Below are 22972 nucleotides of genomic sequence, written 5' to 3' on the forward strand. Positions count from 1 at the left end.
CCAAGGACTTCTCCTCCCGCCGCAGCCACTGGTAATCTTCCACCATCTGCTTCTGCTGCTTGTCCAGGATCTGCCGCATCTTGGCCCGCTCAGCCTCCCACAGCTGCTGGGCCTCTTCTCGGCTGCTGGGGCGGATGAAGTCCTCCTCCTGGGAGGACAGCGGGGGGAGAGGAGAGGACACAATGAGCCTAGTACCCAGACCCAGAGGACGGACAGTCCTCTGATGAACCTTGTGCAGCCACAGACTTGGCCTCACCACTGCTCTTTTTTTTTGTAAGGTTGCTTTTAAATTCACAGCCATATAGGCAGGCAGTTATTATTGGGTCACAGTCAGTCCCAGCCACACACATGCCTGTGTTGCAATGGAATGCCAAACCCGGAACACGCATTAACATGCATTGTATTCAAATGATTACATGATCTGTGAAGGCAATTTTATTTTCGAATTACTGCCCTCGTGTTATTCTTCTCAGCTGGTGTTTTTCAGGGTCGCTGTCACTTATAAATTTAGAAGTGAAAGCCAGCCTCCTGGAAAGCCCTGGGCACGTCTCTCCACCCACGCACCCCTGAGGCAGGTCTGGAAGCTCCCAGGAGCACTGGGCTGCCTTTAGCCCCACCGTGGGGCGGGGCCTGAGGGAAGGAGCTCCTGACCAGGCACCCATTGATCAAGTCTTTTTGTAAAAACATACTTTTTATCAAGATAATAGTTTGGATTGTTTAACCAACGGTTAAAGAAATGCATAAGCTAAGAGATAAAGTGAAGAACAAAATTTAAAGAAACATAAATGTAGAGGTATGCAATACATACCTCCTAGCTGTATTAATCTAACCCTTGTTTTAACTCATTTGGGAGACTTTGGACCTATTCATAGTGTTATATTTTCCCAAAAAGAAGGTATTGCGTGTTTTCTTTTTACTTGCTTTACTCTCAATCTTCCCCAGGGTTCATTTATATAATTATCTGCCCAGTCCCTTCAAAGTATTTTGGTGTTACTTATTGTCTGCTGCACGTCTTGCACCTGGATCCCTGAGTGCTATTGCATCAAGCCCAGGATGGCCTTTGCCAGGGGCAGGACCTGCCAACGACATCCAGGCCAGCAGGATTTTTCAGGGTCGCTGTCACTTAGTAAAGTTAGAAGTGAAAGCCAGCTCCCTGGAAAGTCCTGGGCACTTCTCTCCACCCACGCACCCCTGAGGCAGGTCTGGAAGCTCCCAGGAGCACTGGGCTGCCTTTAGCCCCACCGTGGGGCGGGGCCTGAGGGAAGGAGCTCCTGACCAGGCACCCATTGATCAAGTCTTTTTGTAAAAACATACTTTTTATCAAGATAATAGTTTGGATTGTTTAACCAAAGGTTAAAGAAATGCATAAGCTAAGAGATAACGTGAAGAACAAAATTTAAAGAAACATAAATGTAGAGATATGCAATACATACCTCCTAGCTGTATTAATCCAACCCTTGTTTTAACTCATTTGGGAGACTTTGGACCTGTTCATAGTGTTACCTATTTTCCCAAAAAGAAGGTATTGCGTGTTTTCTTTCTACTTGCTTTACTCTCAATCTTCCCCGGGGTTCATTTATATAATCATCTGCCCAGTCCCTTCAAAGTATTTTGGTGTTACTTCTTTTCTGCTGAAGACCTTGCACCTGGACTCCTGAGTGCTATTGCATCAAGCCCAGGATGGCTTTGCCAGGGGCAGGACCTGCCAACGACATCCAGGCCAGCAGGCCCCTCAGCTCCTTTCCTTTGAAGGGTCCAGTTTACATACAAGTCCCTTGCATAAAATGCTAAAAATTGTTCTCTATCTACTTAAGCAAGCCATAATCTCTGCCAAATCTCTAAAAATATTTTCCTCACTGAACTCTCTAAAACACACTTGAATATAATAAGACAGTTATATTGGAACGTTTTTCCTGTGCTCATTCAGCTCACTTGCATAAAATGCTAAAAATCATTCTCTATCTACTTTAGCAAGCCATAATCTCTGCCATAATCTCTAAAAATATTTTTCTCACTGAACTGAATATAATAAGACAGTTAGTTATATTGGAACGTTTTTCCTGTGCTCATTCAGCTCCAATTACTGCTCTCAATTTTTAACAATATTTCTTCCCACAACTTTAATTTCTTGGTAAAATATTCTCTGTTCATTTTTCTATTCAACAACTATTTATTAAGAAACTTCTATGTGGCAGGCATAGGGATGGGTGCTGGGAGGGCAGCAATGGTATAATGCTAAGTAACAATAGCTAGACCATTTTTCCCAACTTCAGCACTATTGACATTTGGGCCAGATAGTTCTTTACTACGGGAGGACTTCTGGTAAGTTGTAGGATGCCTAGCCACAACTCCACCCTAGAGCACCTCCCCAGTTGTAACAAAAATGCCCCCATGCATCACCAAATGTGGCAAAATCAGCCTCAATTGAGAGCTACTGGGTTAGACTTTAAGAAAACAAATTTCAGAACACAGGAGCATTTTATAATCATAGAATTAATAAAAATCAATAAGATTTATTTCTCAGAGGACACTGCTCCAAAGGAGAGAATGTTAAGGTTATAAATATTCCCAGTTAAATGTTAACACCTGCAAACACAATGTACAGTTACCCAGGCTACTGACAAAGAGCGACAAGCAAGGAGACAGGTGTCAAACATTTGAATATAGTTAGGAACCCCCAGGTATAAGAAAAATGTGAGGACTGCAGATCGAATGTGTCCCTAGAGATAATACTGGTAGGAGGAGTTAGCAGAGTCAAGTAAACACCCTGTAATCTATAAGAAAGCGCCTACTACTCTGATGTCTCGCATGCCGCAGGCCTGATTGGTATCTTACAAAACATTTTAAGAGACATTCCAAGATTTGTTCCTATGTCTTCCCATTTCATAATCAAATTCAAGGAGAAAATGAGATTTTTTAAAAAATTGAATCTCTTTAGGGTTTACTTGTCTGAAATGTACCTCAGAGATTCTTTTCAGCCACTAAATACATACATTGTTGGTCACTCTTAAAAGGAATCAGGTCCTTGTGGTGTTTTAAAATGTCTCCACAGGCTGTGAACATTCCAGAATTTGCCCCCCTGCCCCACCCTTATTTCTACCCCTGCATGCATTCTTCCTCCAGTCTAGCCAAACAGCTCCTGCACTTCCCCTATGGTTTCCCATCTCTCAGTCTTGGCTCCTACTGATACCTCTGCCTCTCTCATGCCCCCTCATCCCAGTTTCTTCCTGTCCAAATCTGACCCACCCTTCCAGGCCCAGCAACACAAAGAAGCTTCACAGAGCCGTTCTCCTCTCTGAACTCTCACTGCACCTTTTGCTGTGTCTCTGTGTGCCACTCACAGCTCTCTGGCTGGCAGTACAGGTAGGTGCGCACCTGGCCTGTTTCTTCAGGCCGACTGTCAGCTCACTGAAGGCAGAACCGCCGGGACCTCCCTTCAGCACCTAGGGCAGCTCCCTGCAAAGCGTTCCTGCACAAGGTATGGTTTATTGAACTGTATTGTTATTTTAAACTTCAATCGGGAGATTGCTGCCATTCTGGTGTGGCATCCCGCAGATTCCCAGGTAAGTCGGGCAATAGTAGAAAAATTGTTTTTTATGCGAAAACCATCTCCCATTTCTGTTAAATGCTTTCAGATGCTTTTCAGGGAGCCGATTATACCTTTTCAGCAGTCCACCAGGATGAGGCTTTATCCGTGTTTCCGTTGTAACCCATAAAATGGAGTTTATATTTTTAACCTCTTTTGGTTTATTTTAAGAGACGTTCATTATGTTCTTTTAGGCAGACTTTCCTTATGGAGAGTCCTTCTAAACCCCTGACACAAAAGGTCTTTTTTTTTCCTGCTGCACAGCCTGTCTTTATGGAAGTGAACAAAGCCCTCGTGGGGAAGCAGGGGTTGGACAAAGGCAATGCCGCCCCTCACGCGCGCAGAACAGCTTCTTTCTAAAAGGTCACATTGTAAAGCAGAACTCACTAAAACTCAATTAATTACGAATAAGGAGTCAAGGGCAGGAGGGTGGAGGAACTGAATACTGCTTAAATTATAGAGCACACCGCAGAATGCAGTTTTATTATCGTTAAGTATGTGCTAAGATACAAATTGTTTAAATTATAAATGGGGAAATGTATTCCACAATAGATCTTGATGCCTAGCGTTCTAAGTTATATTACTCATATGAAAAAATTTTACTAAAGTAAAAATAATGGCACAGAACATATCGACATACGTACTTTCCTACATTTTCTAAATCGATTGGAACAATCATGTAGTTTTTCTAAAAAAAAAATTTAGAGTCACGTCTACTGAACGTGAAATGTCATGCATATATAAACAGAGTTAGAGCTAAAATAATAAGGGCTTCGATCTGTTTGGTCACAGAGCAGGACCCAGTTTAGTAAAATATATTAACTGTGTATGGCAACCACTGGGGCTATTCGTATTGAAGGAGAAATGGGTGGTGATGAGTGACAAGTGGGCAAGCGAAGGTGCCTTTATTTATTTATTTTTGGACAAGCCTTGACAATCAGGCGCTAACCCATGAGGTACTCAGGGCCTCATGGTGGCAGTTACAACAAAGAGGTGACTGGAGCGGGGGTCGTAGCCCCTCACCAGCCCCCAAGCTCCTTCCCAAACACCAGCAACTTTTGCAAAAGCAACAGGAATGGAAGCCACAAGGAAGCCTTTCCTTTGCCTGAAGAGAGACTGACAACCAAGGCCACCTGGCAGGAAGGGCCGAGCAGAACAGAACCTCCAGGACCTCTTATCCTTTGGCACCAACGGGCTTGGTTGTCCTCTGCCCACAAGACTCCTCACTACACCCAGGGCTCAGGAGGGGGCGGGGAGCTTTTGCATCATTTGCCACAGCCCCAGAGCATGGACGGGGCAGGTCCAGGTCCAGCTGGTGTCCTCGGGGCAGAGCCTGGCCTGGCCCCCAGCCTCCCACGTGTTTGCAACGGAGAGAGAGAGAGAGAGTCACCGAGCCCCTCCTTTGGTGTCCTGACCGGTGAGCTTTTGCATCATTTGCCACAGCCCCAGAGTATGGACGGGGCAGGTCCAGGTCCAGCTGGTGTCCTCAGGGCAGAGCCTGGCCTGGCCCCAGCCTCCGATGTGTTTGCAACGGAGAGAGAGACAGAGTCACCGAGCCCCTCCTTTGGTGTCCTGACCGGTGCATGGAAGCATGGAGGGCACCTCCTGAGCTGAGGTTGTGGGGTTCCCGGTGTCCCAGGCACCTCCCCTCCATCAGCCTCCTCCGTCCGGGCTGGGACCCAGCATGCAGAGCCCTCTTACCCGCATGCTGTGGCGCTTGAAGACATTGTGCCGGTGGAGAGGTGGGGTGTGCAGCGAGTTTACGGGAGATGGGTACTCCATAGGGCTGGTGAGCGTAGGTGAGCTGGCACACAGACCCTCGGGGACCTATTCAGGAGAAGCAGAGAAGCACGGGCACGAGGACAAGGCAAGAGGGGAGACAATTAGCGGCTACACACTCAGCACAAAGAAACGACGCATGAGCACCATGGGAGGGGCAGGGCCTGCTCTCCGGGAGCTCATAAAAAGTGTGACATGGGTGATTCCTCGGCCCCGTTTGGAAGACACGGCGGAGCGACAGACACAGCTCTTGGCTGGGAGGCAGCACTGGCACGGGGACTCCCATTCATCTCACAGCCCTCCGTCAGGCTCTGCACGCGATGGGTCCTCACGTGCTACTGAGTACATGTCTCCTCCTTCAGGGCTCTTGAGAGAAGAGCTATATTTCATAGTCACGTGACATACTGACACAGAATTAGCCCACGGGTGTGTATTTAATCACTACTTTAAACATCACAACAGGTAACTTTCTTTTTAGCGACATTGCTTCTATCTTTTGCATCGAGAATTTTCTTCAAATGAACAGGATTTATGTTGGCTCTCGGTTGGGCTTGCTCTGGCACTAGGCAGTGACTGAGCTGAGGGATGTGAGAGAAGAGAGGAGCCCGGGCTCCTGTGACCGAGATGCGAGAGAGACACACACAGGACAGAGACACTGAGACAGGGACCTGCAGCTTGGGAAGCTTCCGTGGTTGGTCATGACAGAAGTGGGAGGGAAGCCAGGAAGGAACCCTTCTCTCTCTTCAATGGCCACCTTGGTTCTGGCCAGAACCTCTACGGGGAGCCCCAGGGAGCAACTCTATTTTCGGGGGAACATCAACGGCCCCCAACTGCCTGAGACTCCTTCTCAGAAGGCTCTGCTCAGGGTAGGAGGGCAGGGAGGCTTCGGGCATGAAGAATAGCTGTAGGCAGGACACGCAGCAGCAGCAAACACTGTGGACAGGTGCCCTGGGCTTCAGGCACGGCTTGGCTGAGGACAGCCTGGTGGAATTGCATTTTGATTCCTTTGATCTCTGGGTGCTATTCCTTTCTGGCACCGAAGCTGGCCTCCTCCGTTACCTGAGCAGTTGGTTACTGCTCCTCAAAAGCACATGAATAGACTTTCAGGAAGGACCAAGATGAGACATGGCCCCGAGCTTTCCCGGGCCTCTGGTCATGTTTACCTGGAATTGCAGGTTGGGTGCCAGCAGGTTGGTCTGTGGAGGGGGTCTGTACTTGGGCCGGCTGGGCTGGAGAGAGAACGCAGAGAGAAGTCAGTCCCCGTCTCTCCCTGGGTGAGCACCGCTCACTAAGGGGAGCGTCGGTCAGAGACAGGTCGGGCTTGTTCGGAATGAAAAGGATGAGGGACAACGTTCTCACTTATGGAGCGCCCGTTGCATGCTGAGTGGGCAGGTACAGAGAGGCCAGCCTCTCTGTCCTCCTGGGGGCACCGCTAACTGGAGGGGTTACTGGTCTCTGTGCGTGTAGCTTTTCTGGGTGTGGGAGCACCTCCCAAACAGCAGTGGAGGCCACAGACATCAGAGGTAGGAGGCCACGGGGGCTCAGGCACTCACAGCAGCTTCGTGGAGGAGATAGAAACTGAGCTGAGCCCTGACGCAGGGAAGGGGAAAGGCACACCAGGCAACGGGCTCTGCTATGGACTGAACATTGGTGTCCCCACCAAATCCCTATGTTGCAGCACTACCCTCCCCCTCCACCCTCCCGCCCCCAGCGTGATAGTATTTGAGGACAGGGCCTTTGGGAAGAAAGGGTTAGATGAGGTCATGAGGTAGGGCCCTGGGGTGGGATTCGTGTCCTTATACTACTAAGAAGAGACACCAGCGTTCTCGCTCTGTCTGCCCTGTGAGGACACAGTGAGAAGTTGGCTGTCTGCCAGTCAGGAAGACTCCTCAACAGACACTGGATCTGCCGGCACCTGGATCTTGGACTTCCCAGCCTCCACAAATGCCTGCTGTTTAAGCCACCTGGCCTACGGAGTTCTGTTACGGCTGCCCGAGCTGCCTAACACAGGCACCATCCTTCACCCAATGGTGTGGCGGCGGGGCACTGGCTCCTGCGCCCACAGATGTCACGGAGGGTATGGACATGAAGGCTGCACCTACGGGGCCCAGGGACACCCCTCAGTCATGTGCCCTCATGGGGATCTAATTTGTCCCTAAAAAATGCTAGAAATAAAAGTGCTTGAGCCTCTCAAGGGAAGTGTTTCCAGGGTGACTCCCTGCCCCAGGTGCCCACAGGCTTGGGTAACTTGCTGTCTCAGATCCCACCTGCCAGGGCACCGATGGGGCAGGGGCCGAGTTCAGTGCTGAGGGACAGTTGGGTTGAGGGGCTGGGAGAATTGCAGGGGCACCTCCTCTCTGTGCTGTGACAGAGGGGTGATATGGTCAGGCCAGGAGCGGCCAGATGAGGACCCAACTCTGCTGAGATTCAGGAGCCGGAGGAGACCAGGCCTTGGCTTACCTTGGGTGGGGGGTCCTGGAAGACTATGGGCTCCAAGATTTTGGGAGGTCGGTAGCGAGCGTTCCTCTCCTGCTCTATAGCAAGATCCTTCTCCATCTGATAAACGTCACTGCCAAGGGGTCAGGTCAGATAGGAGAGAGAAACAAGGTCAAAGGTGCTCCTGGGGCTCCTGTCTGCACCCCACCAAAGCCTGGAGGGCCCGGAGGATGGCCACCGGGTCCCGTTTCCAACTCCTCTGCAGCGTGGGCTGGGGAGGCCCCTCTGAGACAGGCTGGAAGATGGCTCCTGAGCTTGCGTCCACACTGAGGCTGGGAGGATGGCAGGGACAGGTCCGCAGTGGGGAAAGTCCTTGGAGAGACAGTCCCAGCCCAATGGGACAGTGGAAGTGTGTCTCCAGCCCACCTCCCCGGGCCTCTTGCCCTCCTGTGCCTGATATGGGCACGGATCCCCTAGGCAGATTTCTGATGTCCCAGCCAATGTCAGGACCAAGGCCTGGTTCTACATCTCCCTTTTTCCATGAAATGTTCCATCAGCACATTCCTGGTGTGTGCTGATGGGAAAGGGCTGTGGGTCACTCCCATCTTGGCTACATGCATGCTTCCTGCCTTTCTCACCCCGTCCAGTGGTTTCCAACCTGGGAATCACAGACCCCAGAGGATTCTGGGATAGTTGCAGGGTCCATGAATCCACATGCTCATGTGTGTATCTCACACACATTGTCTGCAGACCGAGTATTATGTATGATTGAAGTAAATGTCTAGGCCCAAGACAGAGTCGCTCTGGGGTGCCACACCAGCATACCACAACTCAGATCGCTTTTGTGTCCCTCTAAGTGCTCTGTGAGACCAGAAATGCAGCATAGCTAGTCAGCCAGTCCCCACACACTCAGACAGCTCTGGGCTCTATACTTCCTTCCTTGTTCCCTACTCATTTTCTGCTTTTCTCTTCCTCGCTCCTTATTCCTTATCCTGTTAAAGCTTCCTGTTTTCTGCCCCATTTCACAATTCTCTGACCCTTGGGAATGGAGACTGCCTGCTTCATGGAGTATTAAGTAAACTGTAAATTTGTGTCACCTAAATTGTCTTCTTTAATCATTTTAACAGCACTACTGAATAGACAATAGTTGATATTGTGTTTTCAGATTTATATGTTACATTGTGTGTAATAAAAAATTAATCATACAGTTCGCTGCATTTTGTCAATCAACAGATTGTTTTAACAGTCTAAAAGTGTAACTGACATTGTATGGAGGAATTCTCAAAAGGGTCCTTCTTACTCCAGAAGATTGGGAAACAGTCATTAAATCCTTTCTTAACTCTAATGGTGGACTGCCAGGCTGGGGCTTGGGGGAGGTATCCTGGAGATCACTGGGGTCTTCGGGTATCCTTCAGACCACACCAGAAAAGTCATCTCGCTCCATCCATGATGGAGGGCTGGCCCAGTGCCTGAGGGGTGTGCTTCAGGGCCCAGGGAGAGGCACCCCATCACAGCTCCCCCTGGTTCACAAGCCCCAGAATGAAGAGCCCCCCACCAACTCAGCACCCCAGAGCGCCTGCTTTCTCAAGTTACATCTTTCAAATACTTTTCTCTTGGAATCCTTTGGTTTCCCAAATCTCTCTTATAAGGGGACAAGAGATGAGTCTAGAATGAATGGGGAGAGTCAATAAAGGGACAGACAGGATCAGAACGGCCTTTTAAGCTGAGGTCTTGCCATTGGTTGCCGCCCCTGCCCCTACAAACAGTCATCCCAGTGCCCCTGCCTGGGCCTTCCCAGCATCCCACCCAGGGTGCCTCCCAAAGGCAGTTTCCAGGGGCTATTCTTGCCCTAAAAATAAGCCAGCATCTTAACTACAGGATCTGAAGTTGCATTATTCACATCAACTAAGAACTAGATTCCCTAAAGCAGGAGTCAGCAAACACCACCCGCAGGCCAGTCTGGCCACCACCTATTTTCGTACGGCCCCAAACTAAGAACGGTTTATACGTGTTTTAATGATTGAAAAAAGAAAAAGAAAAAATATTTCATGTCACCGGAAAATTATATGAAGCACATTTCAGCGTCCACACATAAAGTCTCATTGAAACCCAGCTACACGCATTCATCACATACTGCCCACGGCTGCTTTAAGCTGCAAGGGCAGAGCTGAGCAGTCCCAGCAGAGACTGCACGGCCTACAAAGCCCCAAATATTTACCATCTGGCCCCTTACAGGAAAAGTCTGCCTTGAAAGATGCCAAAGTCAGATCACCCGAGGAGGAGGCTGTCAGGCCGGCCACCAAGGAAACAGGGGACCTTCTAAAATGGACTCCAGTAGCACCCCTCACCAGGGACCCCCCAGTCCCGGGGAATGATGGCATCTGAGAAGGATCAGACCCTTAGACCACTGACGCTCCATTCAGAAGGGAGAGGTGACCCCTGGGTCACTGTCTTCACAGTCAAAACTGACTCTCCTGCCTGGCCAGTGTAGCTCAGTGGTTGAGCATCAACCCATGAACCAAGAGGTCCCTGGTTCAATTCCCAGTCAGAGCACATGCCTGGGCTGCGGACTCCATCCCCAGTAGGGGGCGTGCAGGAGGCAGCTGATGGATGTTTCTCATTGATGTTTCCATCTCTCTATCCCTCTCCCTTCCTCTCTCTCTAAAAAATCAATAAGAACATATTTTAAACACACACACACACACACACACACACACACACACACTCCCTGCAATCTGGGAGGAACAAGGGTTCTGAGCTTCTGCAGGGTGGATCAGCTAATTCCACTTGGACACAGGGCTCTGTGTAGGCCAGAGGGGCGGCCCCAGAGCCAGTCCCCGCCCCACCTGTCACTCCCCTGGGAGAGTCACCAGCTCTGAGCCTGATCCTCTCTTGCACAGGGTGGGAACAAGAACACCTCCTGTTCAGGGAAGTACATTATAAACCTCTAAGTGCTGCTGCAGGGAAGCCCGGCTCCCTCGGGGCCCCGTGCCCACGGCCCCCACCCCTGCTCCATGCTCACCTGAGGCTGCACACCAGCTCGTTGAAGCGGGGCCGCTCACTGGGGTCGTAGTCCCAGCAGCGGGTCATAAGGGTGTAGAGGACAGGTGGGCAGAGGTCGGGCTTGGGCAGCCGGTCGCCTTTCTCCAGCACCCCGATGACATCCTTGTTCTCCAGCCAGAAGAAGGGCTGCTTGCCAAAGCTCAGGATCTCCCACATGCACACGGCTGTGAGCAGGAGGACAGGGGTCAGGGCCCATGCAGGGTGTGTGGGGGGCCTCACCCCTGGAGAGGTCAGTCCAGCCCCTCCAGGAACAACCAGAGGAATCTGCTCTGGGTCCCTGCAGGGAGGAGCTCCTGTGTTCCCTCGCCTCCCCCTTGAGCATCCCTGGAGTTTTGTTCACCGTGGTGGTCGCCGAGGGACCAGCCATCTGCATCTGTAAGTGAACTAAGGTCCCCTCTCTATGTCCCCTCCACATGCAGCTATGGGGTTCTGTGGGGTTGGGTGGGGAAGTCCAAGGCAGGTTGTGGGATCACTGGTGCCTTCTCTCAGGAAGGAGGGAAGCTTCCACCACAAAGCTGGGGGTTGAAGCCCAAACTTGCTGCCTATGTGATCGAGGGGAAGGCCCGGACCTGCCTGGGCCTCCGCTTCCTTCTGCGGAAACTGGGAGGAAGAATAATGAGATCGTGGGGAACCAAGAGGGGTCATCTACGAGGCTGTGTGCTCTGCAAGGGGCTGTCCATCACCGGCCTTTGTCCTCGCCTCTCCCTGCACCTCCTTCTCAGAACAAACTCAGAGTTTGCCTTTGAGGATCCCCCCATGGTGTCCCCACACGTGTCCTGGGGCTGGTTGGTGCAGGACACGCTCAGCTCAGGAACCTCCTCCAGGAAGATTAGCCAACACTCCCCGGCCGGCCCTCCGCCCATATCCCCCCGACCCACCACTGGCCTCTCACTTCTCACACTTCCCAGGGGCCGCAGCCAAACAGAACCCTGCAGCCCAGCAGTGGGGGCCCAGCCCCTGCTCTCGGCACCTCCTCTTGGCCTGGTCACGGAGGCGAGAATCGAAACCCGTTTCCACATCCTCCCGAAACTCAACTCACCAAACATCCAGACGTCACTGGCCGTGGTGAAGCGGCGGAAGTTGATGGACTCAGGCGACATCCACTTGATGGGTAGACGAGTCACAGAGGCTGGGGGTGGGCGTGGAGGTTTCAGGAGATATTTAGGGAAGAAAGATCCAGAATTATCCAAAAATATTGCCTATTCTCTGGAGACCCAAGGACCTACAGACCCTGGACCATAGCTGTGTTTTCTGGCGCTGGGGCTTCAGCGACCCCTCAGGGCTAAGCAGAGGCGGGGCCGCCCTCACCTTTGTAGTAGTCCTCTTCCTCTATGTACCGCGACAGGCCGAAGTCCCCCAGCTTCACACACTCCGCGGAGGCCACCAGGATGTTCCGGACGGCGATGTCCCTGGAGGTAGGATGTGAAGACAAGGTGGTTCAGAATGCCCCAGACAGATAGACAGACAGACGCAGATGAACAGAGAGACAAAGGACAGTGCTGGCCAGGGAGCACAGTCAGGCAGCTTGTGTCATCAGCCCTTCCCTGACCCACCTTGTTGAAGCCCAGCCCAGGTGGGAGCTGGGGTGGCCCTCCAACCCCCATCATGCACCCGGCCCTCTGCCACCTCCTTTCATCTCACTGCTGAGCTTCAACTCCCATCATCCTTTCTCATGTGTCTCCAATGTGAAGCCTGTTTCAAGTTCCCAGGACTTGCTCCCTATGTTCTCCTGCCCCTCGACTCTATTGTCCCCTCTGCCAGTGATGCTGTCACCCTGCTGATTCTCCAAGAAGGAACCCCGACAACTTTCCTGGTCCCAGTTATGCTCTCCTCCTTCTGCAGGACTGTGTGGGCTTTCGCTGTGGCTCAGAGCAGCAGCAGCTCATGGCTAACTTCCTCAGAGCTCGGAGAGGCAGGACAGCCCAGGGCCGCATGCACGGAGCCCGGTATAGAGACCCTTGGAGCCCCCGGCTCAGCACAGGGAGCGGGAGGAACTGCCCAGCAGGTAACCGGTAGGGAAGGAGTCAGCCTCACTCCAGAGCTGGGCTCTCACCTCCCTGCATCACTTCGAACCCCAGACTGGCCTGTCTGCTTGCTGCTCACAGGCAGGCTCTCTGCCTGTCATTGGCCTTTATCCCTGAAAAGGTGTCACACAAAGGAAACAAATCTGTCCTCCCTCCATCGTCCCCCCACAACTGTTTCTGTCTCACGTTTTACCCTCATGCCGGGAGGTAAGCTCCACAAGAAAGGGATTTTTGTCTGTTTGTTTGTTTTGTTGTAATATATTTTTATTGATTTCAGAGAGGAAGAGAGAAGGAGAGAGAGAAACATCAATGATGAAAGAGAATCATTGATTGGCTGCCTTCTGCACGCTCCACACTGGGGATGGAGCTGGCAACCCGGGCATGTGTCCTGACTGGGAATTGAACCGTGACCTCCTGGTTCATAGGTCAACACTCAACCACTGAGCCACGCCAACCAGGCTGTCTTGATTATGATTTTATCCCAGGGCCTGGGACAGCGCCTGGAAGCACAGGGTGAGAATTCCATATTTGTTGAATGACTGGATGAGTGACTGAATGACTGAATGTTTATATCCCCCAGCACTGCTTTGCCTAATATCACTCCCAAGGCCACATCGCTGACCTCGGTGGTGCTGGATGGAAGAATTCACCCTTATACCTTGTGCTCTGAGAGCACCCCTTCTGTTTCCTCGAGGGGATCAGGAAAGGTGGTAGGGACCTCCTTTCAGGGAGTCAGGAGGAGGAGAAGGGGCCAGCTTCACAGAGAGAGGACTGGACATGGCAGACTGGGGGTGCCAGGCAGCGTCAGCCACTCTGGCTGGAAGGGCCCAGACCCCAGGATCTTCCGAGCGCTGCCCTAGCTCAGTCCCTCCTGGCAGGGCCCTGTGCCACCGAATGGGCCCGAGGGAGGAGAGCGAGCAGGAAGCGATTTCCCGGAACCCACAGGGAAGCAGGCTGAAGGCACTGAGTCACAATCAGACACCTAGGGCTTCAGATTCACCCAGAAGAACATCCTGTGAGGTACACATGCCCGTTTCCACTCCTCAGGTGAGGAAACAGGTTCACAGCAGGTGCTCACGTTGTCCCATTAGACGGGACCAGAGCTGGGGCTTCCACTCTGGTCTGTGTGACACCCAGACCTGCTTTACCCCAAACTCCAGGATCGGATGGAGGGGCCCGGCTTCCCCCAGCCACACCTGTGGACACAGTTGATGCTCTCCAGGTAGGCCATGGCTTTGCAAATCTGCAGCGAGTACAGGACGAGAGTGAGCACCTTCAGGGAGTTCTTGTGTCGCTCCAGGTAGTGGCCCAGCTGTCGGAAGGAGGAAGGTGCCATCAAGACCTGGGCATGGCCTCAGCATGAGCCAGGGAGCCCCACCGCAGGCAGGGGTGTGGGGGAGGGGAGAGTGAACCGGGGCTGGCAAGAGGGTCCAGGAATTCCCTCTACAAATGGTACAAATGGTCCCTGGGTTGTTTCAGCTGAAGGCAGACACTGGGAGTCAAGGGCCCCTCCTAAACGCACGCTGCCCTGCTCAGCTGTGGCCCAGCCGCCATCACAAGGTCCCCCACAGCCACCTCCAGCTCACCTCCCCATGGGGATACAATTCCATCACGATCCAGGTGGGCTCCTCTTCGATGATGCCTATCAGCTTCACAATGTGCGGGTGGTCCAGGTTCTTCATGATCACTGCAATGGGGGTGAGAGGGGCGGGCTGGAGGGATCTGAGGTCCGGGGTGAGAACCGTGCTTTCTGCCCCAGCTGGGAGAGATGGGGAGGGACAGCCCTCCTCCCGTGTGGGCCCCAGCACTGCTCACACCACCCCCTCCCCGCATTCCAGGCCCCTCTCTCATCTTGGAGGTCTGTGTCGCCTCGGGGGTGTTCTCCAGCCCATGGGGGTTGTGTCCCTCCTCGGGGGACACCTACCTGCCTCACTCATGAACTTCTCCTTGTTGTCCTGCGTGCAGTCTTTCTTGCAGGTCTTCACGGCGACATTGATCTTCTCCCCTTTCTGCAGTGAGAGTGAGCTCAGGGCCCCTCGGTCCAGCCGAGTGCCCCAAGGTAAGTGTCCCTTCCCGGTGTCACCCCATGTCTTCCCAGCCAAGGGATGGCAGGGGACGTCTGGCCTCTGGGTCTCTGCATAGCACATCCCCCCCGCCCCCCGCTGCTTTCTTCCTCTTCTCGCCCCTTCTCCTCTCTTCTCTGCCGTCCTCTCCTCCCCCCTCCCCTCTCTTTCTTCTTGACCAGGACGTGTTGGCACTGGAAAGGACTTTCTAGATCAGGTAGCTCAAGCCCCTGGCTGTGCAGAGGGGGAAACTGAGGCTAAGGGGGCAGAGATCTGCCTGAGGTTGGAAGGCGTTTGCGGAGCACCTGTAAGGCCATCATCAGACACGGCGTCCGGGTCTCTTTCCCTCTTTATTGTTAGTTTTCACATTTTTCCTTCAGCTCTGCCTGTTCCCCAGGCCTAACACAACCACCCACCTTGTCCCACCCCATCCGTGGCCTCCCCCACCGACTCCTGCCTCAGATCCGCCTTCCTTCTCTCAGAACCGCGTGTTGTCATGCCTCCGGGGTTTGTCTTCTCCCACCCAGAGCCAGTGGCCCGCTCCTGGTGCTGCCTCTATTGGATCCCTGGCATCGCTCTCCTGCTTGGCAATGACTCTTGTTTCCCTCACTCCCTGGGTATTTCATAAATACTGTAAATGCCAAGTGCGTGAGGACCTACACATCGTGACCGCCACCTCCAGCCCCGGACGATTCGCCCTCCTCCTCCTCTTCCTACAGAACGTGGAAGGGGAGTGTCAGGGATGAGTCGGAACTCACGTGATTCGTATAGGCACCTTCGTAGACCTCCCCAAAAAAGCCTTCCCCGAGGATACGGTTCAGAACCACATCTTCCCGGGCGATGCCATACTGTGAGCCTGCACGTGTGGAGGGAGAAAGCAGAGACCCAGGATTCAGAAACCACGGACACCCGGGAATCTGAGTGTCCACAGGCCTCAATGCCAGGCCCTGCTCAGGTGTAACCAGACCCCTGGTCACACCTCAGCCAAGAACCAGGGGCTGGGCTGGGCTGGGGAAGGGGCTCTAGTACGTTCTATTGGTTCAGCAGCCAAGAACCAGGGGCTGGGCTGGGGGGGCTGGGGAAGGGGCTCTAGTACGTTCTATTGGTTCAGACCCGGGGAAGAGCCATCACTCTATCCACTCTGAAAGCTGGTCCCATGTCCACACTCTTGGGCTCTCCACAGGCACATGAAGGGCAATAGTGTGGGGATAAAAGAATGATCTTGGTTTTTAAATCAAAGCTGCCTCGCTCAGGGTGTCCCTGTCTGAGTCACACATGGGAGAGGACAAAGAAAGAAAGACGTCCCGCCATGGTGTCACATGTGTCCCCATAATGTCACTTCACAGGGCCCTGGCTGCAGCCAAGGTGGTGGGTCAAGGACCTACCTCCTGTCCTTCGCAGAGTCTCGTCAGGAATCTCAGCGTAAATGTCTGATTCTGCAATGACAGGAAAAGAACATCCCATCCCAAGATGCCCTCCGAGGGCACCACCGGGAACCAGGTGTGTGGCTCCCACGTGGCCACAGGAGCCAACGGTGATGTCGGTGGGAGGGACAAGAGGAGGAGCCAGGCGAGAACCAGGCGCTGGTGGCAGGTTCGAATGGCCAGGAGCCCAGGGTACCTCGCTGGAGTCCCTGCTTGCTACTGCCCCGTTGCATTATTCAGAACAAGTTGGTTAGCCTCCCTTAATCTCAGTTTCCTTTTCTGTAAACCGAATCTTTCTGGGGAATGTCCTAAAGATCAAATGAAAGAATATCGGCTATGTATTTAACACTGTTATGGATTGAATGTTTGTGACCATCGCTCCCCCAACCTCCTATGTTGAAGCCCTGAACCACCCAGTGTGATGGTAGTTGGAGGTGGGGCCTTTGGGTGATTCGGTTTCGATGAGGTCATGAGGGTGGAGCCCGATGATGGGAATAGCGCTCTGCTGAGAAGAGGAAGAGACCAGAGCTCTCTAGGTGAGGACACAGAGAGAAGGCGGCCGTCTGCAAACCAGGAAGAGAGTGCTCACAGGGCCTGACCCTGCCGGCACCGTGACCTTGGACTGAGCTGACCCAGACAGATATGGTGCCACATACTACCTATTCAAAACTTGTCAGCTATGGTGATTGATGATATTTAGGACATCATAGGGGAAGTTCATTTTACTGTAAGTTTGAGGGAATCCTTGACAATGTCACAAGAGCAGGCAGAAGAGAGGATCTGGGTGCAGGAATGAGCACACAGGCAGGCTTACCTATGCTGCAGCTTTCGGAGAGGCGGGGCCGCTGTGCCTCCAGGCTTCTGTAGGAGGAGAGGAGAGGGCCGGAGCCAAGTGAGCTCAGAGCCTGGCAGTGGTCCCCTGGGCGGCCCACCCTCTCCCACCTTCCGCCTGGAGGGCCCACTGCACTGTGCCCACTGCCTGCCTGGGGAACCAGCCTGTCCTGATGGCAATAACCCGGGAGCATGGCCCAGGCTGCCAGGGGGCAGGAGGGAAGGGGCAGCAGCAATAGCCCCTAGGATTAGATGCCAGGTGGCATTAGAACATAGAAATATCCCTGCAAGAATTTACTGGGAGAAATTTACTGGCAAAAAAAAAAATAATAATCGCCACTGTGAAATGCTGGGGTCCCAGCGTTCTCCGCTGGGGCCCAGACACCACGGGCTGTTCTGCCTTCTCCCGGGAAGACAGGCTGAGTGCAGGGCCTGTTCCCTGCCATCTGCTTGTACTCACAGCACGGGGATCTGTGGCAGGCTGGTCCGCTTCTCACCATCTGGGAAGAGGGAGGAAGAAAGAGGCTGGAGTCAGGGACACAGGGCCCTGGGTGACGGCTGACCTCACTGCTCCTGTGAGCCCACACGAGGGAGACCCCTCTCCCCCATTCTGTGCTCTCTGACAGTCTGAGTGGAAGATGGGTAGCCTTTGGCCTGAATTGGAATCCTCTTTGTTGAAATTATTAGGTTTCCTCCTACTACCATCCACAAGCTCCAGACCAGACCCCTGCTTCCTGATCCCATTCCAAAGCAGAGACGCAAGAGGGACCAGCCAGGTTCTAGCAACAGCTTCCATCTTCCTGGGGCTACCAACGCCCTTCCTCCCGAAGCTGGGCTCCAGGCCGCCACTGTCCAGTGGGCCAGGGCCTGAAGCTTGAGACCCAGAATGGGACAACAGGCAACGTCCCGCGGGGCTGGGTGAGCACTTCCACACACTATCCAAGCCACTTCAGTCACATATTGGTCAGTGGCTTAGCTTCCCTGCTGGGGGGGAGGGGGGAGAGGGGGAGGGAGTGGGATGGGGTTGGGGGAGACGCAGCCTGGCTCAGCCATGCGGTCATCTGCCCACGGGGCCAGTTTGCCTCTAAGTGGAAACGCACCTTTCTTGGGATGAATGATGAGAGAGGCTTTGTGCTCCCCCTGCAGCCGGCAGTAACCGTCTATGAGGTCAGCCATGTTCTCGGCTTCTGCCAGAGAGGAGGTTTTGATGGACAAGGACTGCAGAGAAGAGAGCAGCTAAGCATGAGACCTCAGAGCCTTGGCTGGAGTCTATCTCACAGGGAAAGAGAAGAAACTGCATACTCCTGCCATCCATCCCCAGCCAGAATCCAGCCATGCCTCTCCTGGGGCTGGGCTTGCATTCCCTATAGCCACCAGGGGGCGTTCTTGTCATCCCTCCCAACTGATTGCCTTAAACTCTAGGAAGGCCAGTTCCAGGTCTGCCTTATTATTTTGGTCTCGCCTTGTACCTGGTCAGTACAAAATATGCAAGAGCAGAAACAGAATGGGGAGCAGGGGGGAGTGGGGCAGAGGACAGATGAATGAGAGGAGAGATAGAAATCTGTTTTTGGTCTGAGGTCTCTCTGATTCTCCCACCCACAAAAACCCTGGGTCCTTGAGGTCTTGATTCTGCATCGTTGTTCACTTGTTCAAAGTTAGGCCACTGATTAGTACCTTGATTTCTGGTCACCTTTACCCCTCACCCTTCACCCCCCAAAATAAACTCAGCTTTATCTTGACACTTTTTTAAACAGCTTTGTTTCTTGAGATATCTTCCTTCTAATGTGTCATCATCCCGGTACCTTGTCCAAGAACTAGGTGCAGTTTCCTTAACAAGATCTCAGGAGCCAGAGAATCTCCGGCTTTCTGAGCACCTGCACAGGAACACCCAACTCGCAGTTGTACCTCCTTGTTTCAGAGCTTCCAGGTTCCCAGAGATGCTCACCTGGGGGGCGCCTTCGATGTCCAACTGCAATACTGCCTCGCCCTCCTCCAGCAGGAGGCACCTGATGGACTTGATCTGCTTGAACTCAGCTAGGCAGGTGGGCTGTGGGAAAGAATCAAGGGGTGGGGGGGGAGCTTCAGACCATCTAACTCCTGGGATCAAGCCATGGAAATTGGTCAGTATGGAGGGGAAGGGGCACAAGGAAAAGTGGGGGCTGGGAGTATCTCAGGAGGATGAAGAGAGAATCAAAGACTATTGAGACTGGAAGGATCATCTAGTCTAAGCCCTATGGTTTGCAGACGAGAACATGGGTCTGGAGAGAGCCAGGACTTGCCCGCGGTCAAATGCCAAATTGGTGGTAGAGCCAGGACTGAACCCAGGTCTTCTGACTCTCAAGGGAGTGATGGCCCCATCTTTCCATTGAAAGAACAACGCTGGTATCTGAGCCAGAAAAGCAGTAAGAGTTTCCTTCCCTCTGCTCTGCATCCCCAAGCCATCCTGCTCTCCCAGCCTCTATGCAGGAGACAATCTCAGGGGGGAAAAGAACCGGCAGCCCCATGCTCTTACGCCAAACACTCTCCCTGCAGCTGCTCATACCAAGGACCTCTGCTCTCAGCAATGGGGCAGGAAGAATGGACGGACAGGCCAGGGTAGGAGGCAGCAGACAGGGCAGACAGCACAGCCTGGGGCTGGGTGGGGCGTGGCCCCAGTCTCTCTCTACCTTTGCATCTTGACTTGTCATCTGGCGGATGCCTTTAGGGCCGATGACCAGGTCCACAGTGATGTTCCATCCTTGCTGGAATAAAAGGAGAGAGGGACTTGCTGCTCAAACCCTGCCCTGCTCCTATTTGAGAAATTTGAAAAGGCCCACTAAACTGGGCTCAGACTACTATCTCCTGGGCCCTCCTCTCCAAACCCCCGCCATACAGATTATCCTCCTCCCAAAACCCTGCCCACTTCCCAGAGCGGGAGCCAAGATTTCCCTTTCCTGGTGCAAGTCGATTAACGGTAGTTGCATTTTAGGGCAGGTCAGTACAAGCAAGCAAAGCCCCTTCCCAGCCCCCCTGGATGGCCTCCTGGCTCCCTTTCCCAAGAGGCCTGGAATTCAGGTGGAGGAGAGAATTACAATGAGTTCACAGCGATAGGTCTCCTGGTCGATGTGGGCAAAGCCGGCCAGGGTGTTGAAGAACTTCATGACGCACTCCTCCTCCCTGAGCGAGGCGTACTGCTGGAATGTCTGCTGGATCATCTTCCGGAACTGCTTGGGCTGGGGGAGATGGCAGGGGTGAGCCGGCTCCTCCAGGCTCTGATTCCTTCCCTAGGGATCTCACTGCTGAGAGCCTGCCTGCTGCGGTAGGACGGTCCCCAGGCCTCTGCCAGGAGAGCAGTGGCGATCTCTTACCTAGAGCACAGGCCTGTTGTCTCAAGGGAGGCTCACCATAGCCCTGGGAGGGAGGCAGGGGAGGCAGTGCCCCAGTGATCAGGCCACACAGCTAACTGGCCTCTGGTGTGGAATTAGAGCCAGGATTCCTGAGCCCCAGCCACGGAAAGAGCCCACTGGGTGCATTTGTGGTCCTATGTCCCAATGGCCCAAGATGGCACAGACGCCCTGGCTGTATCCCCAAGTATCCCAGCCCAATGCCTTTAGCTCTAGTCCTGGGGACCAGCACAAAAGGGGTCTTTCTGGGCTTCTTGCCCACTTACCTTTAAACTCTCCTGCATCTGCTTTGGGAAAAACAGGTCAAGCCCTACTTCCTTCCTAAAAGAAGAAGAAAAGCATCATTTGACACCCCTCTCCTTCAACCCAGGATTCTGGCCAATCAGGAGAGGTCAGAGGGCTCGAGGGCTGGGGAGATGGGTCCTGCCTGGCTCTGGTCTGGGGGTGAGTGAAGTAGGGGTGAGTAGGAAAAGTAGGGCAGCAAGAAGCGAGGAGAGGCAGGGGCCAGTCTCAAGACTTACTCCAGGAGCTCGAAGTTGGACTTTTTGTCAAGTGCATTGTGTGGCATGTCCTTGAAGAACCGCCTGGAGAAAGAGAGAAGTCATGGAGAAGCTGATGGCTGGAGAACAAAGCCACCAGAGCCTGGTTGCCCAGTCCCCTTCCCCTGCCACATGTGAGAGCCACTGGGAGGGAGAAGATTAGGAGAGTAAAAAAGTTGATACTTAGAAAACCACGAAGAAAAGGAAAAAACCCACAAACCTCATTCCTAGAAAACACATTTATTCATTTTTTAATATCTATTCTTTCCCATTAAGTGTATGTCTTGATGGAGATTTTAATGTATTATTGAGTTTAGCAATTGTTTAAGTAGAGACCAAATAGCCAATGTCCCCACTTGAGTCTCCTTCATTCTCTGCCTGGATCACCATGTCTAGTAATTTTCATTGTTGCAGACATTGTCACACTTTTAATCCCACATTAGAGTGACTCAGTGTTCCTTGAGCCAGCTGTCTTTGTACACATCTGAGAACAGTTTGTGCTGATACTATAAGCAGAGAGAGAGGCAAGTAACTTAACATTCAAAAGATATGAATTTAGACAATTCACTATGATTGGAAAATAGTAATTATATCCTCATCTCACACTTTATTTAAACATTTATTCTAGATGGATTAAAGGGATAGATGTAACAATAAAATCGTTTTTAAAACTACAAGAAAATCTAGGAAAATATTCCCAAATCATGGAATTGGGAAGAACATCTAAATCATGAAATCATAGAAGATATCCCCAATTAAAACACATGAGCTGGCTTGGCAGGAAGAGCCTATGGCCACCATATTGCTTATTAGCGACACTTCACAGGTGTGCTCTGAGGTTTTCTATGAATGCAGCAGGCAAGCAGGCAACACTAGTTTGGTACATTTTCTAAAGCTTCCAGAATAAAGAACAGTTTACCAGGCTGAACAAAGGCAAGAGGAGAGTATGCCAGACAGAGGGGATGTATTACTCACTAAGGGGGTGAGAGCTGCTTCCAAGTCCCAGACACAGTGGCCTCTCAGTGTCACTCCTGGCTTATAATAATTGTTGAATGAGTGAATGAATGAATGAGCATTGATACTGGGGGTGGATAACAGAATTTTGAGGACTAGAATATTATTTAATAAGCCTTAGTAAAACAAAAGTTGGGGTTGGCTAAATGCAAGGGTAAACAAACTTTGAAATGAACACTGAGGAATTAAAACATGTGAAAGTAATAGCAATTTTAGAATGATTAAGGAGGTGGCAAATGGAAAAATGTTTAATTAGGAAAAAGGTAACTCGGGTTTTTACCGAGGTCATCCCAATCTCTTAAAATCCAACTCACTCCCTATATCATTGATTGCCCTTCTCTCTTGCCCTGAAGATCAGTTGTTGTGTTATTTTTGACAAAGGAACCCAATCACTCAAGTGTGCCATATTCTGTGTGTCTCTAACGTTTGAAAATCACTGGGATGTCGGGGGGAACCAGTCACCACTGCTAATCAGATGTACTGCTTTTTCCAGAGATTGAGCTTCACAATATTCTGGGTTGAACCCCATCTCAGCTGCTGCCAGTGAGCACCCACTTATCCCCAACCTGCCCCAACTGCCCTCACTGAATGAGGATGCACCTGCTAGGAGGGTCCTCCAGTGCCTGGCTGGTTCTCCCCAACCCAGGTCTGCCATTTTAACTGGCTAACACACCAGGTGGACAGAGTGCCTATGGCCAGGCACAGGTCCGTAACCCAGCTAATGAGAGCAGCCAAGAGTAAGGCCAATTTCTTAGAGTGTCATTCAAAGTTGTCCACCATCAGCCCCAACTTACCTCCCACACTCATCTCCCATTATCCTCCAGTCTGTT

At 52.3% G+C, this 22972-nt stretch overlaps 1 protein-coding gene across 3 annotated transcripts in view; it reads right to left on the minus strand.

Annotated features, from left to right (window-relative positions):
• PTK2B (protein tyrosine kinase 2 beta) overlaps positions 1-22972 on the minus strand; it is a 136144-nt gene that overhangs the window by 7793 nt on the left and 105379 nt on the right. For all 3 annotated transcript variants that reach the window (XM_005866652.2, XM_005866651.2, XM_014540082.1), the window contains exons 6-25: positions 21111-21173; positions 20856-20910; positions 20278-20418; positions 19873-19947; positions 19152-19253; positions 18307-18424; positions 17667-17706; positions 17190-17236; positions 16337-16387; positions 15710-15807; positions 14813-14897; positions 14475-14575; positions 14085-14200; positions 12173-12273; positions 11904-11993; positions 10824-11028; positions 7826-7934; positions 6529-6594; positions 5288-5413; positions 2-148 (exon numbers count right to left, since the gene is read on the minus strand). In XM_005866652.2, the coding sequence (XP_005866714.1) occupies positions 2-148; positions 5288-5413; positions 6529-6594; positions 7826-7934; positions 10824-11028; positions 11904-11993; positions 12173-12273; positions 14085-14200; positions 14475-14575; positions 14813-14897; positions 15710-15807; positions 16337-16387; positions 17190-17236; positions 17667-17706; positions 18307-18424; positions 19152-19253; positions 19873-19947; positions 20278-20418; positions 20856-20910; positions 21111-21173 (1936 nt within the window). The remainder of the gene's footprint in view (position 1; positions 149-5287; positions 5414-6528; positions 6595-7825; positions 7935-10823; positions 11029-11903; positions 11994-12172; positions 12274-14084; positions 14201-14474; positions 14576-14812; positions 14898-15709; positions 15808-16336; positions 16388-17189; positions 17237-17666; positions 17707-18306; positions 18425-19151; positions 19254-19872; positions 19948-20277; positions 20419-20855; positions 20911-21110; positions 21174-22972) is intronic.

Source organism: Myotis brandtii, unplaced genomic scaffold (assembly GCF_000412655.1).
Source record: "Myotis brandtii unplaced genomic scaffold, ASM41265v1 scaffold236, whole genome shotgun sequence".
Classification (NCBI taxonomy): domain Eukaryota; kingdom Metazoa; phylum Chordata; class Mammalia; order Chiroptera; family Vespertilionidae; genus Myotis; species Myotis brandtii.